Source organism: Bufo bufo, chromosome 3 (genome assembly GCF_905171765.1).
Source record: "Bufo bufo chromosome 3, aBufBuf1.1, whole genome shotgun sequence".
In the NCBI taxonomy this organism is placed as follows: Eukaryota; Metazoa; Chordata; class Amphibia; order Anura; family Bufonidae; genus Bufo; species Bufo bufo.
In genome coordinates, this window is record NC_053391.1 from 31,944,268 (window position 1) to 31,964,460 (window position 20,193).

Below are 20,193 nucleotides of genomic sequence, written 5' to 3' on the forward strand. Positions count from 1 at the left end.
GGGAATCTGTCCCCTTTAAAGTCGTGTCAGGACCACTCCTTAGGGGATTGAACTGAAGCATGAGTCTATATGTCAGTGTTGTTCTCCAGCCTTGATAGAGCAGAACCAATAAAAGTAGAGAATAACATCTCCCCACCCCTGAGGAGCAGGAACCACTTTTACATGACTCTAGTAAAACTGAGCTAAATGTTAACGGGAATCTGTCCCCTTTAAAGTCGTATCAGGACCACTCCTTAGGGGATCGAACTGAAGCATGAGTCTATATGTTAGTGTTGTTCTCCAGCCTTTAGAGAGCAGAACCACTAAAAGTACAGAATAACATCTCCCCACCCCTGAGGAGCAGGAACCACTTTTATATGACTCTAGTAACCAGTTGAAATGGTGTTAGCACATGAGCTATGTTTCATTACGACCCCCCCTCCCCCAATTGCCACTTTAATTTAATTTGTACTACTGTACTCACTAGGTACCTTACAGATGTCCATATTTAAAGGGGTTCTTCTTGGTGACGGATTCTGTTGACATGGATTGTCAAAATTAGTTGTACCTTTTGGAAAGCCATTGAAATTTAGAACATCCGAGATGATGATGTCTTAAGGGATCCAAAAAATTCCAAGTGACAAAATAACCCTCCCATGACATAGTCATTAGCTGCAAGGTCATTCTACGTCAATACTATAGGATGAAGATGTCTCTCCTTCTGTCTCCTCCATGGAATACTTGAGTAGTCAACTCTTGACTCTCTAGATTTCCCTTCTGTTTCTTCCTAGTTAAATCTAGAAAGTTTATAATAAAACAATAGGCCGAGGGAGAAAAATATCCCCAGAGTACTTGAGAGGATCACCCAACAAGTCAACTAAACCCAACAAGGTTCGGCAAAGTTGGGTCTGGTGGCATCTCCCTAGTAGAGCAGTATCATAATGATCTTCAGAGGAATTCTCCCATGCATCAAACTAACCTTCCTTCGTGGCTTTGCCTTTACCTCTCTGCCCGGATTTTGTATCGAAGTACGAAATAGGCTATGAGGCGCAGGGCGACGAAGAAAACTCCGAGGATGATAAAGTCTAAGTACAGCTTGGCATTTTCTACGTCTAGTTCCTTTAATATGGCTTCTGACTTCTGGAAGTGGCAGGTTTCATCTTTGTCGCAGTGCAGGTCTTCTCTGTCCAGGCCGTAAATAGATAAAATGACTCCCTCAAATCCGTATCTGTTAAGGAAACATATTCTGTTAATCTAGGAAGAGGGAAGAACAGAAGATTTCTATGTGGAGCTTCACCTGGGGTTAACATAGGCCGTGATAATACCTGTAGTGGCTGCAGCAAGGAAAATGTTCCGCTGGCTGCGGCTTTCCACCACAAAACCTCCACGCCGTGGGGTGTCGTAGTCGGGTTCCCATATGAAAGGGCTTGTCTGAGTCAACCCCTTTAAGACAGAGTCATTCGCATTGGGGGTCATTTACGACCAGCACTATGCCTATTTCTGGTGATGTTGGTTGCGTTTATTTTTTGCAATTTTTTAAACACCCATGTGACAATTTTTTGGAAGCAGGCATAAATATTTTGGCGGAAAACTACTCCACTCAGTTAGCGGGGGTAGTTTTCGCCTCCGGGGACATGGACTGCTGGACACCCACCTCGTCATATAAATAGAATAAAGAATTTTAATCGCGAATATCGCCATTTCGAGAATTTGCAAATATTTTGAATATAGTGCTATGTATTCGTATTTGCGAATAGTGTTGAATATTCTAATCGTGAATTTATCGCCAATATATTACATTGCCGATTCTCGCAATCAAATGAACAATGACTGGAGATCACGAATTCTCGAATTTGCGAATTTATGGCTAATATTTAGCCAAAAATTCGCGAATTCGAATATTGCCTATGCCGCTCATCGCTAGTCATAAACTAGGCACATCCTCCGGTAGGGCAGGGGGAATCAAAACCGCCATTAGGGGTCATTCATGAACAGTTTTACTACTCTTTCTGGCAAAAACTTGTTGCACAACTCCATTTTTGAAACTTTTTAAATGCCCGTGGCATCATAAATTACGCATGTTCCCGCAGCAACACCAGCGAAAAAGGAACATGAAAGACTGCCAAAAAATGGCGGCCTTAATAAATGACCCCCGTTGTGCTCCAGTCCATTGAGGGAACAGCGACCCCCGTTCTCGTGATCAGCAGGGGCCCCAGCAGACGGACCTCCGCCGACCTGACACTTAGGCTGAATTAAAAGAGTCCGCATCCGTTCCGCAATTTTGTGGAACACGTGCAGAACCATTTTCTATGACAGTGGCGGCATGTGCGGTCTGCAAATTGCGAAACGCACATGGGCCAGTATCCGTGTTTTGCAGATCCGCAAAACACCACGGTCATGTGACTGTAACCTAGTCCTGTGTCTTCTGGATAATTTATTGTAATGGCACATCCCCTTTAAAGGGGTTGTTTGAGAATTAAAAAATCATGGCTGCTGTCCAGAAACAGCGCCACACCTGTCCACAGGTTGCCTGTGGTACTGCAACTCAGCTCCATTTACTTTTATGCCACCAATCCTGATACTCGGTGATTGGCCTTGGGATCTTGGATTCATATTTGACCAGGAGTGACTTTCACGTGGACTTTGTATGTTCTCGTTTGCGTCTTTTCGTGTGGATTTCTTCCAGGTGCTCAGGTTTCCTCCCAGAAAATACCGATAGGTTAATTGGATTCCTACGAGGCCCGACTCTCCCATATGCATGAAGTCAGATGTTTATTTCAATAAGGAGGTGATGATAAGCGTCTACCATGGCGCCACTTATCTCCATGCCAACAAAAGCTAAAGGACCTGAGTGATATGTTCTGTGCACATAGGTTGGCGGATAGGTTGGCGCCATATAAAGAGAGACACAGACGAGTCACATTCTTGCCACCATACCTGACGTACGACATGTAGGACATCCACTGGAGGTAGCTGGGAATGGTGTCAAAGCTGACAAAGAACCCGGAGAACAGCAGAACTGGGATCGCCGTCACCGGACCCACAAATGTGGCCACCTGTAGGGGCGAGGGGTCCATCAGTGGGCGCAAAAGGTTTCTTGACTGAGCAAATCATGATGTAGCAGAGCTGAGTGCGTCATTCGGTGTTATTATCGGGCCTTACCTGTAGGGAGTTTGAAGCTGCCCCAATCAGAAGCCCTAAAGACTGAGCCACTAGTGATGTCATCGTTCCAAGGGCCGAGAACAAGACAAATCTCAGGGCGTCTGGCGGCTGTGATGTCATCCAGTACACGATGCTGCAGTACGCCACCGGGAACATGATCTGAAAAGAGAGGATGCAGTCAGTAGGTGGAAGGGATGATTGAAAAAAAGAAGAAAGTTTAAAAAAGATAGAAGGTTTTATATCTGTTCCTGGGAAAGGTGGGTGACAATCAATATGGCCGCCATAACCAATCCTATGAGTCCTGAATGGAACATGAGCCTAAGGTAGTCAGCGGTCCATGCCCAGTACCCAATAACCTGGCAGATATGCCATTCGGGAGTCTGGAAAAGCTGGGTGCCAGAAGCAGGTGATGGTAATTATCAAGGATTTGATAGAAGAGGGTGCGATCCTGTCATAAGCACGGGTCCATAGGTTACCTGGAAGGGGACGTCAGCCATCGTCTTGGCGAGGTAGTACGCCTTCAGACTGTACCAGTAGTTGAGATGTTCTCTAAGAAATACTCCCATCTCGAGAGGAACTGCACAGAAATGGAGGACAGAATAATATGCATCACTTCTTTCAGGTTGTAACCCTGCCAGTCTCTGTAGTGCATACATTGGGCATTCATTTCCTGAAATACTCTGTGCTGCTGGGGGGGCCCCCTGCTCCTTTCACTACCTAACGGGCATTCTCCATCCCACACTAACATCATCATATGAGTGGACAGAATACTGCCCACCACACATGAAGCAGCACACTCCTAAAATACTCTGTGCTGCTGGAGGACTGTGTCTTCCACTAATGTTCAATCTGTGACCACCTCGCACTTGTCTTCCACTCCCTCCTAAGCATGTCACCATTCCCCTCCTCACATCACTGGCCCTGTGACATGCTGCCCTGTACTGATTAATATCATCATATGAGCGAACAGGTCACTGCCTTCTACAAGGTCAGCACACTCCTCTGCTGAAGTGCTCTGTGCTGCTGGGGGACCCTGCTCCTTGCCTTGCATAACTGTCAATCTGTGACCTCTTTCCACTTATCTTCATCCCCCTTATCACATCATGACACTGTCAGCCCTGTCCTCACTAACATCATCACAGACATGGACAGGTCACTGCCTCCTAGAAGATCAGCACACTCCTCTGCTGAAGTACTCTGTGCTGCTGGGGTCCCTACTCCTTGCCCTGTGTAACTTTTATTCTGAGGCATGCTTCCATTTTTTCTCACCCCCCTCCTCACATCAGGACACTGTCAGTCCGGTTCTCATTAACGTCATCACAGAAGTGGACAGGTCACTGCCTCCTACAAGGTCAGCACACACATCTGCTGAAGTACTCTGTGCTCCTGTGGGACCATACTCCTTGCCCTTGGTAACTTTTAATCTGGGGCATCCTTCCACTTGTCCTCATCTCCCTCCTCACATCATGACACCAGTCCGGTTCTCAATAACGTCATCACAGAAGTGGACAGGTCACTGCCTCCTACAAGGTCAGCACACTCCTCTGCTGAAGTACTCTGTGCTGCTGGGGGACCATACTCCGTCCACTATGTAATTTGTAGTCTGTAACCTGTAACTTGTTTCCATTTTCCTCCTTACATCATGGATGAACAGGTCACTGCCTCCTACAAGGTCAGCACACACATCTGCTGAAGTACTCTGTGCTCCTGTGGGACGATACTCCTTGCCCTTGGTAACTTTTATTCTGGGGCATCCTTCCACTTGTCCTCATCTCCCTCCTCACATCATGACACCAGTCCGGTTCTCATTAACGTCACCACAGAAGTGGACAGGTCACTGCCTCCTACAAGGTCAGCCCACTCCTCTGCTGAAGTACTCTGTGCTCCTGTGAGACCATACTCCGTCCACTATGTAATTTGTAGTCTGTAACCTGTAACTTGTTTCCATTTTCCTCCTTACATCATGGATGAACAGGTCACTGCCTCCTACAAGGTCAGCACACTCCTCTGCTGAAGTACTCTGTGCTGCTGGGGGACCATACTCCGTCCACTATGTAATTTGTAGTCTGTAACCTGTAACTTGTTTCCATTTTCCTCCTTACATCATGGATGAACAGGTCACTGCCTCCTACAAGGTCAGCACACTCCTCTGCTGAAGTACTCTGTGCTGCTGGGGGACCATACTCCGTCCACTATGTAATTTGTAGTCTGTAACCTGTAACTTGTTTCCATTTTCCTCCTTACATCATGGATGAACAGGTCACTGCCTCCTACAAGGTCAGCCCACTCCTCTGCTGCTGCTGTGATCATTCCGCTACCATCATCTTGACTTGTACCTCTCACAGTTATATGTATCGTAAGACATTCCCATCCTTTCTAGTCTGTAGTCTAATCATGAGGTACCCGTCATACGACACGCCGGCTGATACTCACATGTGAGGACTGTTGGCATGAGAGCTGCGAACATTAGGAAGAGCATGGAGAAGAACAGGAAGCCGGAGTTACTCAGGACCTTCTTAGCCTCGTTCCCGATCCCAAGATAGAGTAATCCTATGAGGAGCCCAATGCCAATGTGGGACATGACACGCAGGTGGGTCAGCACCTGAGGGGAGGACGAAGGTCATGAGTTCCAGTGTGAACACGAGCTGAGGATGCTCAAAAAGACAAATACAACGTACTGACAACTGCAATTGTAATACAATGCACTGTGCTAATAGGAATTCTGAATGCAGCTTCGGATGTGAATGGAGAAGACGACATCAAGAACAAAGCACTGCTCAGCGGTAATAGAAAAAAACTGCAGACTTTTGAACAAAACTTTGTATGTGAATGGAGAAGAACAGATTAAAATTCCCACAGTGCGCTGCTCTCTGCTAACAGGAGACAGGCAGATTGTGCACGCAGCTTTGGAAGCAAATGGAGAAGACATCTAATCAATCACAATGTACTGCTCTCTGGTCACCAAAAGCCAGAAGAAATTTGACAACAGCTTTGGATGTGAATGGAGCAGAAGGATCCGTGTAACTCAAAATCAGTAGCAGCAGAAAACTGCCCCACGGAATCCAATGGTGCCTGCCAAACTGGACTGAATAACAGGGGCAAAAGAGGCAATTACTCTTGAATGATATGGCAGCACTATGTGAACCTGTTATGTGTTTATTGTATGTCATTATCTCAAAGGAACTGTACAATAGTATAATGCGGGCGCCATATGGCGCTCTATTGTGTTCACTGTATAGCACTATTATATTCTGTATTATGAGGGCACTGTATGACACAGCACTATATGGGTGCATTATGTGGGCACTGTGTTCACTGTATGGCAGTATTATACAGGTACTATTATATAAATACTGTGCTGTATGGTTTATATAGCACTACATGGTACTGTTATGTGTTCAATGTATGGCAATTTTATGTGGGCACTGTATGGTAAATGTATGGGCACTATATGGCGCTGTTATATGGGCACTATATGGTAAATGTATGGGCACTGTGTGGCGCTATTATGTGGGCACTGTATGGTAAATGTATGGGCACTGTATGGCGCTATTATGTGGGCACTATATGGTAAATGTATGGGCACTATATGGAGCTATTATGTGGGCACTATATGGTAAATGTGTACGCACTGTATGGCGCTATTATATGGGCACTATATGGCAAATGTATGGGCACGGTATGGCGCTATTATGTGGGCACTATATGGTAAATGTATGGGCACTGTATGGCGCTATTATGTGGGCACTATATGGTAAATGTATGGGCACTGTATGGTGCTATTATATGGGCACTATATGGTAAATGTATGGGCAAGGTATGGCGCTATTATGTGGGCACTATATGGTAAATGTATGGGCACTGTGTGGCGCTATTATGTGGGCACTATATGGTAAATGTATGGGCACGGTATGGCGCTATTATGTGGGCACTATATGGTAAATGTATGCGCACTGTATGGCGCTATTATGTGGGCACTATATGGTAAATGTATGGGCAAGGTATGGCGCTATTATGTGGGCACTATATGGTAAATGTATGGGCACTGTGTGGCACTATTATGTAGGCACTATATGGTAAATGTATGGGCACGGTATGGCGCTATTATGTGGCCACTATATGGTAAATGTATGGGCACTGTGTGGCGCTATTATGTGGGCACTATATGGTAAATGTATGGGCACGGTATGGCGCTATTATGTGGGCACTATATGGTAAATGTATGGGCACTGTGTGGTGCTATTATGTGGGCACTATATGGTAAATGTATGCGCACTGTATGGCGCTATTATGTGGGCACTATATGGTAAATATATGGGCACGGTATGGCGCTATTATGTGGGCACTATATGGTAAATGTATGCGCACTGTATGGCGCTATTATGTGGGCACTATATGGTAAATGTATGGGCACGGTATGGCGCTATTATGTGGGCACTATATGGTAAATGTATGCGCACTGTATGGCGCTATTATGTGGGCACTATATGGTAAATGTATGGGCACGGTATGGCGCTATTATGTGGGCACTATATGGTAAATGTATGGGCACGGTATGGCGCTATTATGTGGGCACTATATGGTAAATGTATGGGCACTGTATGGCGCTATTATGTGGGCACTATATGGTAAATGTATGGGCACTGTGTGGCACTATTATGTAGGCACTATATGGTAAATGTATGGGCACGGTATGGCGCTATTATGTGGGCACTATATGGTAAATGTATGGGCACGGTATGGCGCTATTATGTGGCCACTATATGGTAAATATATGGGCACGGTATGGCGCTATTATGTGGGCACTATATGGTAAATGTATGGGCACTGTGTGGCGCTATTATGTGGGCACTATATGGTAAATGTATGGGCACGGTATGGCGCTATTATGTGGGCACTATATGGTAAATGTATGGGCACTGTGTGGTGCTATTATGTGGGCACTATATGGTAAATGTATGCGCACTGTATGGCGCTATTATGTGGGCACTATATGGTAAATATATGGGCACGGTATGGCGCTATTATGTGGGCACTATATGGTAAATGTATGCGCACTGTATGGCGCTATTATGTGGGCACTATATGGTAAATGTATGGGCACGGTATGGCGCTATTATGTGGGCACTATATGGTAAATGTATGGGCACGGTATGGCGCTATTATGTGGGCACTATATGGTAAATGTATGGGCACTGTGTGGCGCTATTATGTGGGCACTATATGGTAAATGTATGGGCACGGTATGGCGCTATTATGTGGGCACTATATGGTAAATGTATGGGCACTGTGTGGCGCTATTATGTGGGCACTATATGGTAAATGTATGGGCACTGTGTGGCGCTATTATGTGGGCACTATATGGTAAATGTATGGGCACGGTATGGCGCTATTATGTGGGCACTATATGGTAAATGTATGCGCACTGTATGGCGCTATTATGTGGGCACTATATGGTAAATATATGGGCACGGTATGGCGCTATTATGTGGGCACTATATGGTAAATGTATGCGCACTGTATGGCGCTATTATGTGGGCACTATATGGTAAATGTATGGGCACGGTATGGCGCTATTATGTGGGCACTATATGGTAAATGTATGGGCACGGTATGGCGCTATTATGTGGGCACTATATGGTAAATGTATGGGCACGGTATGGCGCTATTATGTGGGCACTATATGGTAAATGTAGGGGCACTGTATGGCGCTATTATAGGGGCACAATATGGCGCTATTATATGGGCACTATATGGTAAATGTATGGGCACTGTATGGCGCTATGTGGGCACTATATGGTAAATGTATGGGCACGGTATGGCGCTATTATATGGGCACTATATGTAACATCTAGCAGTGTAAGATGATATTATTTAAGCTGTGCTTCCACATAGTGAATCTCTAGGTCTGCTGGGTGTTATGAGTGGCCCCGATTCCCAGGGCCCGGAGCTATAGTTCTATAATCACACACATGCATTCTAGTTCATTCCTGTGAAGGTCAGTTTCCCATTTCTTGCCCTTCAGTTGATTGTAATAATCCCAGTTTACACGCAAATCACAGAAAATCATTCCTGTTGTCATGGAAACTGAGGCAGGCGTGTATTATTTGAAAAAGTCAAGACCATAGTCGTCTAAAATAGACAATACAAGCGAACGTGGCGGTTGGCTTAAAGGGGCACTCCGGACAAAACCGATACTCTGTGTTATGTTTACAGCAAGGGTTGGGTTCTCCTTGTTGTGCTCTCTGAATCCCTGTGTCATGCTCCACCCCCTTTCCAGTTTAAACCAGGGTGTAAATCTTACTCGGAGTGTCCCTTTAACATTATGCAGCACTTAAAGGGCATTTCTTTAAAAAAAAAATGAACAGTAAATATAATTCCTTGAGTCGCCCTCTTGTGTCAGGTTGATAACGTTTCTTTTTGGTCACTTCTCAATTATATCTGTTTCTGGGAAAGCTGGGTGACAAGCAATACGGCCTCCATTGAAGCTCCTAATCAAACAGGTTTTTTAGAGTCTCGTACAGCAAACGTGTCCCGAGGAAACTCTTTTAAATCAAAAACAGCTGCAAAAATGTGAAACTTAATTTGAGCAGAAAGGCTCTTAAAGGGGAAGCGGTCCCTTTAACAAGGTTGTAAGCCGCTGGCAGGGTGTTATAGAGCAGGAGGAACTGAGCAGATTGATATATAGTTTTGTGGGAAAATATTCAGTAAAACCTGTAATTTATTCATTTTAAATTTCTGCTGTTTATACTTAGAAGTCCGCTGGGGGCGGAGTAAAAGGACTATGCTGTCAATCACTAATAGGACCTCCCACTGGACTTGTAGTCATAAAAAGAGCAGGAAATGAAATGAATAAAATACAAGTTATACAGAATATTTTCCCATAAAACTATATATCAATCTACTCGGCTCCTCCTTCTCTATAACCTGCTGCATTTTCAAGGTGTTAGGATATCCTTTAAGAATCTAGAGCTTATAATATATTATAATACATGCAGTAGGTCATTGGGATAATCGGACGTGACTTACAGAGTCCCTCATGATGCTCAGACATGTCCTCTTAAACAGGATGCAAAACTGGGTAAGGCAGCTGGCAGAGAAACTGTGACAACCTTCTGTGGGCGACGAGTCCTGCAGCAAAAAAAGTTAAATAACAAATATTTTTGCGAAAACTTTTTGCTATTTTTTTTTTTAAAGTTATTCTCTATTTTTAATATCTCTGCTTGCTTTTCACGAATGGAAAATAATTCTTGTTTGCATCCAGAAGCTGACTTAACTCCTGCTGAACTTTGCTACAATGTATAATATTGTAGGTAAAAGCCAAGATGGCTGCTCCCACTACAGACGTCATAGGACCACATATCAAAACTCAAAATCTCACTTTGGCGCATCTTGGACCGTCCTGAAGACAAATAAAAAGGAAATCTAGATTTGCGTATCATTTTTCTGTCTTTACTAATAATAAATCTGTCGAAAATCTGGAGACCACGCCCACTCCTGGTAAACCACACTCAAGTTGCTAAATTTTGCACAAGTATGGCGTGCTTCATCATTTACAACTTTTATAAGCCCAAAGAGAAGTATACAAATCTCTTGCTAAATTCCCCCTCCTGGCTACCTGCAGCCACCACTAGAGGGAGCTCACTAGTGATGGATTTATACAGCTCCCATTAAACTCAGTGCTGACTTCATCTATCTCTGTAGTAACTCCGCCTAATGGTGGCTGCAGATAACCAAAAATGTAACATTAAATATTATGTTAGGAATATTTATGAGAGGAATTTATTAAAGGGGTTTTCCTCAGGATAGGTCATCATCGATATTAGAAATTCTAGCTCTGTCCATTGTTTTGTTTCCCTCCACTCAAAATGAGTAATGAAATGACATTTTTCTATGTGCACCTTTCTGTTATACTTTGTGTTTTAATTCCTCCAAATTTTCAAGATCTCTCCTTGCTGTCAGTGAATGGGGACAATATTATGAGCCTCATTTGTATATATAAAAAAAGGCCTTTTTGCCTAGCTCTCCTCTAATTCAATAAAACTGCTCTGAAAACATGAAGGCTGATCTGTAATTGGTTGCTCCTAGGCCTTCTGCCCTATAATTAGTTTATTTTAAGCCTTCTGCCCTTTGATTGGTTGCTCCTAGACCTTCTGAACTGTGATTGGTTGCTCCTAGGCATTCTGCCCTGTGATTGGTTGCTCCTAGGCCTTCTGCCCTGTGATTGGTTGCTCCTAGTGCTTCTGCCCTTTGGTTGCCCCTAGGACTTCTGCTCTGTGATTGGTTGCTCCTAGGGCTTCTGCTCTGTGATTGGTTGATCCTAGAACTTCTGCTCTGTGATTGGTTGCTCCTAGGCCTTCTGCTCTGTGATTGGTTGATACTAGGCCTTCTGCTCTGTGATTGGTTGATACTAGGCCTTCTGCTCTAATTCCTTGAACTGCTCTGAAAACATGAAGGCTGATCTGTGATTGGTTGCTCCTAGACCTTCTGCCCTGTAATTAGTTGCTCCTAAGCCTTCTGTTCTGTGATTGGTTGCTCCTAGTCATTCTACCCTTTGATTGGTTGCTCCTTGGCCTTCTGCCCTGTGACTGGTTGCTCCTAAGCCTTCTGCTTTGTGATTGGTTGCTCCTAGGCCTTCTGCCCTGCGATTGGTTGCTCCTAGTGCTTCTGCCCTTTGGTTGCCCCTAGGACTTCAACTCTGTGATTGGTTGCTCCTAGGGCTTCTGCTCTGTGATTGGTTGATCCTAGAACTTCTGCTCTGTGATTGGTTGCTCCTAGGCCTTCTGCTCTGTGATTGGTTGATACTAGGCCTTCTGCTCTGTGATTGGTTGATACTAGGCCTTCTGCTCTAATTCCTTGAACTGCTCTGAAAACATGAAGGCTGATCTGTGATTGGTTGCTCCTAGACCTTCTGCCCTGTAATTAGTTGCTCCTAAGCCTTCTGTTCTGTGATTGGTTGCTCCTAGTCATTCTACCCTTTGATTGGTTGCTCCTTGGCCTTCTGCCCTGTGACTGGTTGCTCCTAAGCCTTCTGCTTTGTGATTGGTTGCTCCTAGGCCTTCTGCCCTGCGATTGGTTGCTCCTAGTGCTTCTGCCCTTTGGTTGCCCCTAGGACTTCTGCTCTGTGATTGGTTGCTCCTAGGGCTTCTGCTCTGTGATTGGTTGATCCTAGAACTTCTGCTCTGTGATTGGTTGCTCCTAGGCCTTCTGCTCTGTGATTGGTTGATACTAGGCCTTCTGCTCTGTGATTGGTTGATACTAGGCCTTCTGCTCTAATTCCTTGAACTGCTCTGAAAACATGAAGGCTGATCTGTGATTGGTTGCTCCTAGACCTTCTGCCCTGTAATTAGTTGCTCCTAAGCCTTCTGTTCTGTTATTGGTTGCTCCTAGTCATTCTACCCTTTGATTGGTTGCTCCTTGGCCTTCTGACATGTGACTGGTTGCTCCTAAGCCTTCTGCTTTGTGATTGGTTGCTCCTAGGCCTTCTACCCTTTGATCGGTTGCTCCTTGGCCTTCTGACATGTGACTGGTTGCTCCTAAGCCTTCTGCTTTGTGATTGGTTGCTCCTAGGCCTTCTGCCCTGCGATTGGTTGCTCCTAGGCCTTCTGAGCTGTGACTGGTTGCTCCTAGGCCTTCTGCTCTGTGATTGGTTGCTCCTAGGCCTTCTGCCCTGTGATTGGTTGCTCCTAGACCTTCTGCTCTGTGATTAGTTGCTCCTAAGCCTTCTTCTCTGTGATTGCTTAGGCCTTCTTGCTTAATTACAATAAACAGGATACCAAAAAGGCAATGCTCTATTACACAAGCCACAGTAGTCATGGACTGGTATTGTATTTCGCCGATACCCTTACCACCCCTGTTTACCTCTTCAGATGGTTTGTGCCACAGGAACGGGTTGGGCTCCGTCTCTCCACAAAGGTCCCTTTTCTGCTCAGTCCCACACATCTCCTGGACAGCTCTCACAAGTCGGGGGTTCTGGTCTCCATACTCTCCAGAGGCCACTTCCATTACTTTAGGAGGAGAGCAGAAGATGATTCATTCAGATGAATTGGCACAAGTGAAAATGTTATGACATTATAGATATTTGCCTAGAGTGCCACTTCATAAGCCTGAATAGGTCACTTGGTAAAGGGGCACTATCACTTTAAATCTGTTTTTAATCTGTTTTATTAAAAGTGTGACTTGGCTTTAAAGGTAAGGTCCATCCAGGGGCATTGCTAGGTTAAAACATTTGGGGCCTGGGCCCCTGAAAGTTTGTCCCAGGCCCCAAATGTCCTGCCTGCCAGCTAGATACAGCTGTATTGTCCTCCTCAGGACAGCAATACAATTGAATCTAATGCACTGGAAGAGCTGAAGGACCTTTGATGACATCACAGGTCATGTGACCAGTAGAACAGGCAGTGGTTGAGAAGGACCTGCAATGATGTCACCATCATGTGATCAGTGCAGGAGAGGACGGCAGTGAAGAGGAGAAGTCCTGGGGAAGAAGCTGTGGTGATGGCTGTACATGAGGAGAGGTAAGTGAAGGGAGAGGCAGAGCAATGCTGGGAGTTGTGGTTATTTAACTGGGACTGTATGTTAGGGCTGAAGGGAGGGATGCTATTTACATGGGACTGTATGTTGATGGCGGCTGTGGGAGGCGATTATGTTATTTACACAGGACTGTATGTTGGAGGGGGCTGGGGAGGCAGTGATGTTATTTACATGGGACTGAATATTGAGGGGGCAATGTTATTTATGTCAAACTGTATGTTAAAGGTGGCTGGTGGGGGAGAATGATGTTATTTACATGGGACTGAATGTTGAGGGGGAGATGTTTACATGGGATTGCACGTTGGAGGCAGCTGGGGAGGAGGTGATGTTATTTACATGGGACTGTATTTTGGAGGGGGCTGTAGATAGAGAGGGATGTTATTTACATGGAACTGTATATTGGAGGGGGCTGGAGAGATGGTGTGGTGTTATTTACATGGAACTGTATAGAGGAGGGAGGGAAATAGTGTTTTTTTACATGGGACAAAAAATTGGAGGGGCTGAAGGGAGGGGATTGATGTTATTTACATAGGACTATATTTTGGAGGGGGCAGGAGAGATGGTGTGATGTTATTTACATGGGACTGTCTGGTGGAGGGAGGAATATAACTACAGGGGGCACTGCAGGGGGCATTATAAATACTGAGGGCACTTCTGGGTGAGCATTATAACAGTAGAAGGCAATATAAATACTGGGGGCACTGTAGGGGTATTATAAATCCAGGGGACATTATAAATACTGAGGGCACTTCTGGGTGAGCATTATAACAGTAGGGGGTAGTATAAATACTGAGGGCACTGTAGGGGTATTATAAATCCAGGGGACATTATAGGCGTTCTTATTACTACTGGGGGCTCTATAGGAGGGACTTATAGATCCACCTTAATTCTATGTTTCTACTAAGAGCACTATGGGGGCCTAATTACTACTGAGGGTCTATAGAGAGCTTTATTACCACTGGGGGAACAATAGGGGGCTTTATTTCTACCGGGGGCTCTGTGAGGGTATTATTAATACTGGAGGGCTCTTCTACTAATGGAGGCACTCTTGGGGAGTGTTATCACTGTTGGGGGCACTGTAGGGGGCAGTATTACTAATGGAGTCACTCTTAGGGAGCATTATCACAGTAGGGGGCAGTATTACTAATGAGGGCATTCTAGAAGGGAATTACTATTTGTAGGACTATGAGTAGCACTATTACTATGGTGGGCACACATTTTTTTTAAGGATCATATTTTGGGGTATTGGGGGGCACAGCGAGCAGCAGGATAACACTGTGGGGACTTCAGGTTGGGGGATGATGCTAGAAATGTGAGGAAGCTAAGATATCTATGTGTCACACTCTGCAGAGATGAGGCGGCTGAGAGAAGTTGTACGGACCGAATGGAGAAGATGATGACAGAGAAGATCTACATCCGAGGAGACGTCACCTGGAGGCCCTGGATGTGATAGATACGTGCTGCTGTATAGCAAATACAGGAAAATGTGGTGTGTGGGGGGAGGGGGCTGCGACTTAGAGAACTGGGCAATATTCATTGAGGCTTGGGCTCCAGATCTTTTGAGACCCTAGCAACGCCCCTGGGTCCACCTCTACAATCATATTGTAAGCCCTCGCGGGCAGGGCCCTCTCTCCTTCTGTACCAGTCTGTAACTCGTCTTGTTCATGCTTAGTGCAATTGTCTGTATTATGTATGTGCACCGCTTATCATATGTACAGCCCTATGGAATGAATGGCGCTTTAATAATTATTATTGATAATAATCATTTCTATGTATTGTTCCAATGCCTCTAAATTACAAATTGAAGCAGCATTGCAATTAGTGTTAATTAAATATCGCCTACTCTTTTGTCTCTACAGCTCCTATGCAAACCTATTTGTATCCGTGGTAACAGACTACAAACAAACTCTGTGTAGTCTGATCCTGCAGTTATTTTGTTATTTATCTGTCCCCTACTTCTTGCTAAACTATGATAGTTAGTAAGTAAGTAGTAGAAGAGTATGGAGAAGGACTGCAAGATCAGACTACACTGGGTTTGTTTGTGGTCTGTAACCATGAGAACACATAGGTCTGCATAGGAGCTATAGACAGAAAATTACAGGAGACTTTTAATTAGGAGTATTTACAAAGTTGCTTTCTTTTGTTATTTTAGATGCATTTGAGCAATACATAAAATCGTTGTAAAGGTGCCTTTAAAATGTTCTTCTACTTTCTTATTGGGAACTGTAATAGGTCAGGAGATATAAGGCTGCAGAGCTGTATGCTACATAGGATTTCAGTATTAACTGGTTTTTACACCATTTGACCACTAGATGGCAGTATCATACCACATAATTATGGAAAGATTTAATGCACTTCATAATTTTTAATGTTTTCAATACTTTTTACATTTATAACAGTAATAGAAAAAGAAAATAATGTAGATATTGAACAAAACTGCTTGAGGTATGTCCAAACGGATGTCAGTTGTGATATAATGCAGCATTAGTCCACTTTAACAGTCACTTAACAGCTGCACCCAGAGGCCCAAAGTAAAGCCTGAACCTGTCCCCCCCCCCCCCCTCCAAGACATAATGTGCTATTTATATTATTGGTGTCCAGCAGTAGAGAGGTAATTTGCCCCGTCAAGCACTAGGCACTAGTGTAGGAATATGTGTCCATAGACCTCCAGGCCAGTCTGGTATACGGACCTCAGAACAGACACCCTGTTTAAAGACCCTAGATTAAACCCCCTGTTTACAAACCCCAGACCAGTCCCTCCTGTATACAGAACCCAGATTAGACCTCCTGCTTACAGACCCCAGATTAGTTTACAGACTCCAGGCCAGTCCCTCCTGTATACAGAACCCATATCAGACCTCCTGTTTACAGACCCCAGATTAGTTTACATTCTCCAGACCAGTCCCTCCTGTATACAGAACCCATATCAGACCTCCTGTTTACAGACCCCTAGTTAATTTACAGACTACAGACTAGTCTCTCCTGTATACAGAACCTTGATCAGACCTCCTGTTTACAGACCCCAGAGAAGTTTACAGACTCCAGACCAGTCTCTCCTGTATACAGAACCCAGATTAGATCTCTTGTTTACAGACTCCTAGTTAATTTACAGACTCCAGACTAGTCTCTCCTGTATACAGAACCCAGATCAGACCTTCTGTTTACAGACCCCAGATTAGTTTACATTCTCCAGACCAGTCTCTCCTGTATACAGAACCCAGTTCAGACCTCCTGTTTACAGACCCCAGATTCGTTTACAGACTCCAGGCCAGTCCCTCCTGTATACAGAACCCATATCAGACGTCCTGTTTACAGACCCCAGATTAGTTTACAGACTACAGACTAGTCTCTCCTGTATACAGAACCCAGATTAGACCTCCTGCTTACAGACCCCAGATTAGTTTACAGACTCCAGGCCAGTCCCTCCTGTATACAGAACCCATATCAGACCTCCTGTTTACAGACCCCAGATTAGTTTACATTCTCCAGACCAGTCCCTCCTGTATACAGAACCCATATCAGACCTCCTGTTTACAGACCCCTAGTTAATTTACAGACTACAGACTAGTCTCTCCTGTATACAGAACCCTGATCAGACCTCCTGTTTACAGACCCCAGAGAAGTTTACACACTCCAGACCAGTCTCTCCTGTATACAGAACCCAGATTAGATCCCTTGTTTACAGACTCCTAGTTAATTTACAGACTCCAGACTAGTCTCTCCTGTATACAGAACCCAGATCAGACCTTCTGTTTACAGACCCCAGATTAGTTTACATTCTCCATACGGACCTCAGAACAGACACCCTGTTTAAAGACCCTAGATTAAACCCCCTGTTTACAAACCCCAGACCAGTCCCTCCTGTATACAGAACCCAGATTACAGACCCTGTTTACAGACTCCAGAGTAATTTACAGACTCCAGACCAGTCCCTCATGTGTACAAAACCCAGATTAGACCTCCTGTTTACAGACCCCAGATTCATTTACAGACTCCAGGCCAGTCCCTCCTGTATACAGAACCCATATCAGACGTCCTGTTTACAGACCCCTAGTTAATTTACAGACTACAGACTAGTCTCTCCTGTATACAGAACCCTGATCAGACCTCCTGTTTACAGACCCCAGAGAAGTTTACACACTCCAGACCAGTCTCTCCTGTATACAGAACCCAGATTAGATCCCTTGTTTACAGACCCCTAGTTAATTTACAGACTCCAGACTAGTCTCTCCTGTATACAGAACCCTGATCAGACCTCCTGTTTACAGACCCCAGATTAGTTTACAGACTCTAGACCAGTCTCTCCTGTATACAGAACCCAGATCAGACCACCTGTTTACAGACCCCAGATTAGTTTACAGACTCCAGACCAGTCTCTCCTGTATACAGAACCCTGATCAGACCTCCTGTTTATAGACCCCAGATTAGTTTACAGACTCCAGGCCAGTCCCTCCTGTATACAGAACCCATATCAGACCTCCTGTTTACAGACCCCAGATTAGTTTACAGACTACAGACTAGTCTCTCCTGTATACAGAACCCATATCAGACCTCCTGTTTATAGACCCCAGATTAGTTTACAGACTCCAGGCCAGTCCCTCCTGTATACAGAACCCATATCAGACCTCCTGTTTACAGACCCCAGATTAGTTTACAGACTACAGACTAGTCTCTCCTGTATACAGAACCCATATCAGACCTCCTGTTTATAGACCCCAGATTAGTTTACATTCTCCAGACCAGTCTCCCCTGTATACAGAACCCATATCAGACTCCCTGTTTACAGACCCCAGATAAATGTACACACTCCAGACCAGTCTCTCCTGTATATAGACCCTAGACCACACATCCTTTTTACAGACCTCAGATCAGACCCAGTTTACAGACCCCATATTCATTTACAGACTCCAGACCAGGTGCCATCTGTTTGCATACCCCAGACCTCTTGGTTTACAGACCCCAGACTCCCTCTGTTTGCAAACCCTATACCAGGCAGCATGAAAAAGTTCCAGACCACAGAATGGGTGGCACTGCTTTCTTTCCCTTTCTTCAAAAAAAGCTGGAACTCCAAGACTGGGTCCTCTCTACCACTCGTGGTGGTGCTTCTGCCTCTAAGTCTTTCAAATGTGCAACTAAGAAGAAACAACTAGGCGGCACTCACCAAAAAGTGGATGTTCTTTATTCCAGATGCCATAAACATTCACCGATACAGGCATAGGGCGGACAAACAAACAGCTCAGGCAAGTATAGCTCGTGGCGACGGCCGTTTCGCGCCTTAGCGCTTCCTCAGGCCACTAACGCTCTGACGTGATTATGTCACCTTTATGCGCCGCTTCATCTGTGCAGAGCACATTGATTTCGTCATAGAGGAACCGGCCAAATACATATGAACACCAAAAATGTGCAAATAAAACAAACAATAAAGATACATATATTTTTACAGAAATACTCCAAGATCGTTTCTATCATTCAATCCCAGAGGGCCCATAGCTCCGGAGCGCATGATCCATCTTGCTTCCTTCCTTAGGAGGGTACGATGTCTATGTCTACGCAGAACCTCCTTACAGACTTCAGAACAGACACCACCTATTTTGCAACCCCAGACCAGACTCCAAATTACCTCTTTACAGACATTAGATCAGATGATTGGATATTCAACTCTCCTAATTCCTGCACTTTCCATACACCCCTTAGCAACCACCAATGGAGGAAAGCTGGAACTGGAGGTCTTCTGGAAGTCCAGGAGATGTTCCTTTTTGCCTACTAGTCTCCCAGACATTCGGGGACAGTTGGCAGGTATGCTATGTGTCTGGGCATATGTGTGTGTATATATATATCTGTGTGTGTACGCTGAGAGTAGTAGTTCTGCTGCAACTGGATATCCACAAGTTGCAGACGACTGTGGGACCATCAGGCCCATGAGTTCACTACGGAGAAGCACAGTGAAAGTTCTAGAAAACATTTTACTCACTGAAGTCCGCCGGGTTGTGGTAAGTCGGGCAGCTTAATCCTAGAACCCGCAAGTATGGAACGAGATTTGACACTTTCCCACGGTAGATGCATTGTCCCTGGCTTAATACATAAAGCTGTGTTTGAAAAAGAGAGAGGAGCATGTAATGTTATCTGTTCTGCAGCTTTACCGGCTCCTAATACTAGAAAATATTTGTCAGCTTTAACCATTCTGCAGACGGCAAATAAGATTGTTCATTTGGTCTTAAAGGAGAAACCAAAAAAAAAAAAACGAGCAAACCTAAAGGCTTTGTCTGCTTTTTCCCTTTTAGTTACAAAGATCTCATGAAGATAAGCTGGAATCTGTAAAGCCTACTGACAGCAAGTGTTCCGTTTCCCTGCAGTGCCCCCACAGGTAAAATGAGGTATTACATAGTTCTAAATCAAACCAATAAGCTGCCCATAGACATGTTGGGCCTTTCAGAGAGAGAAACACTCTTTGTATCCAATCCAAGCTCAGGCTAACAGACAGGTCTACAATGGAGGAACCCCATTTTCCGAGGGGATGGTTTA

General features: G+C 44.8%; 1 protein-coding gene across 2 annotated transcripts in view; it reads right to left on the reverse strand.

Annotated features, from left to right (window-relative positions):
• Nucleotides 1-963: 963 nt before the first annotated feature.
• Nucleotides 964-20,193, reverse strand: part of ABCG1 (ATP binding cassette subfamily G member 1) — a 60,817-nt gene continuing 41,587 nt past the window's right edge. Inside the window, exons 8-17 of one of the 2 annotated variants that reach the window (XM_040421755.1) lie at nucleotides 19,643-19,757; nucleotides 12,993-13,148; nucleotides 12,401-12,420; nucleotides 10,315-10,320; nucleotides 10,171-10,272; nucleotides 5,575-5,743; nucleotides 3,618-3,718; nucleotides 3,142-3,300; nucleotides 2,917-3,035; nucleotides 964-1,207 (exon numbers count right to left, since the gene is read on the reverse strand). In XM_040421755.1, coding sequence (XP_040277689.1) covers nucleotides 979-1,207; nucleotides 2,917-3,035; nucleotides 3,142-3,300; nucleotides 3,618-3,718; nucleotides 5,575-5,743; nucleotides 10,171-10,272; nucleotides 10,315-10,320; nucleotides 12,401-12,420; nucleotides 12,993-13,148; nucleotides 19,643-19,757 — 1,176 coding nt within the window. In that variant the 3' untranslated portion in view covers nucleotides 964-978. The remainder of the gene's footprint in view (nucleotides 1,208-2,916; nucleotides 3,036-3,141; nucleotides 3,301-3,617; nucleotides 3,719-5,574; nucleotides 5,744-10,170; nucleotides 10,273-10,314; nucleotides 10,321-12,400; nucleotides 12,421-12,992; nucleotides 13,149-19,642; nucleotides 19,758-20,193) is intronic. The other variant, XM_040421754.1, reaches the window with a different exon arrangement.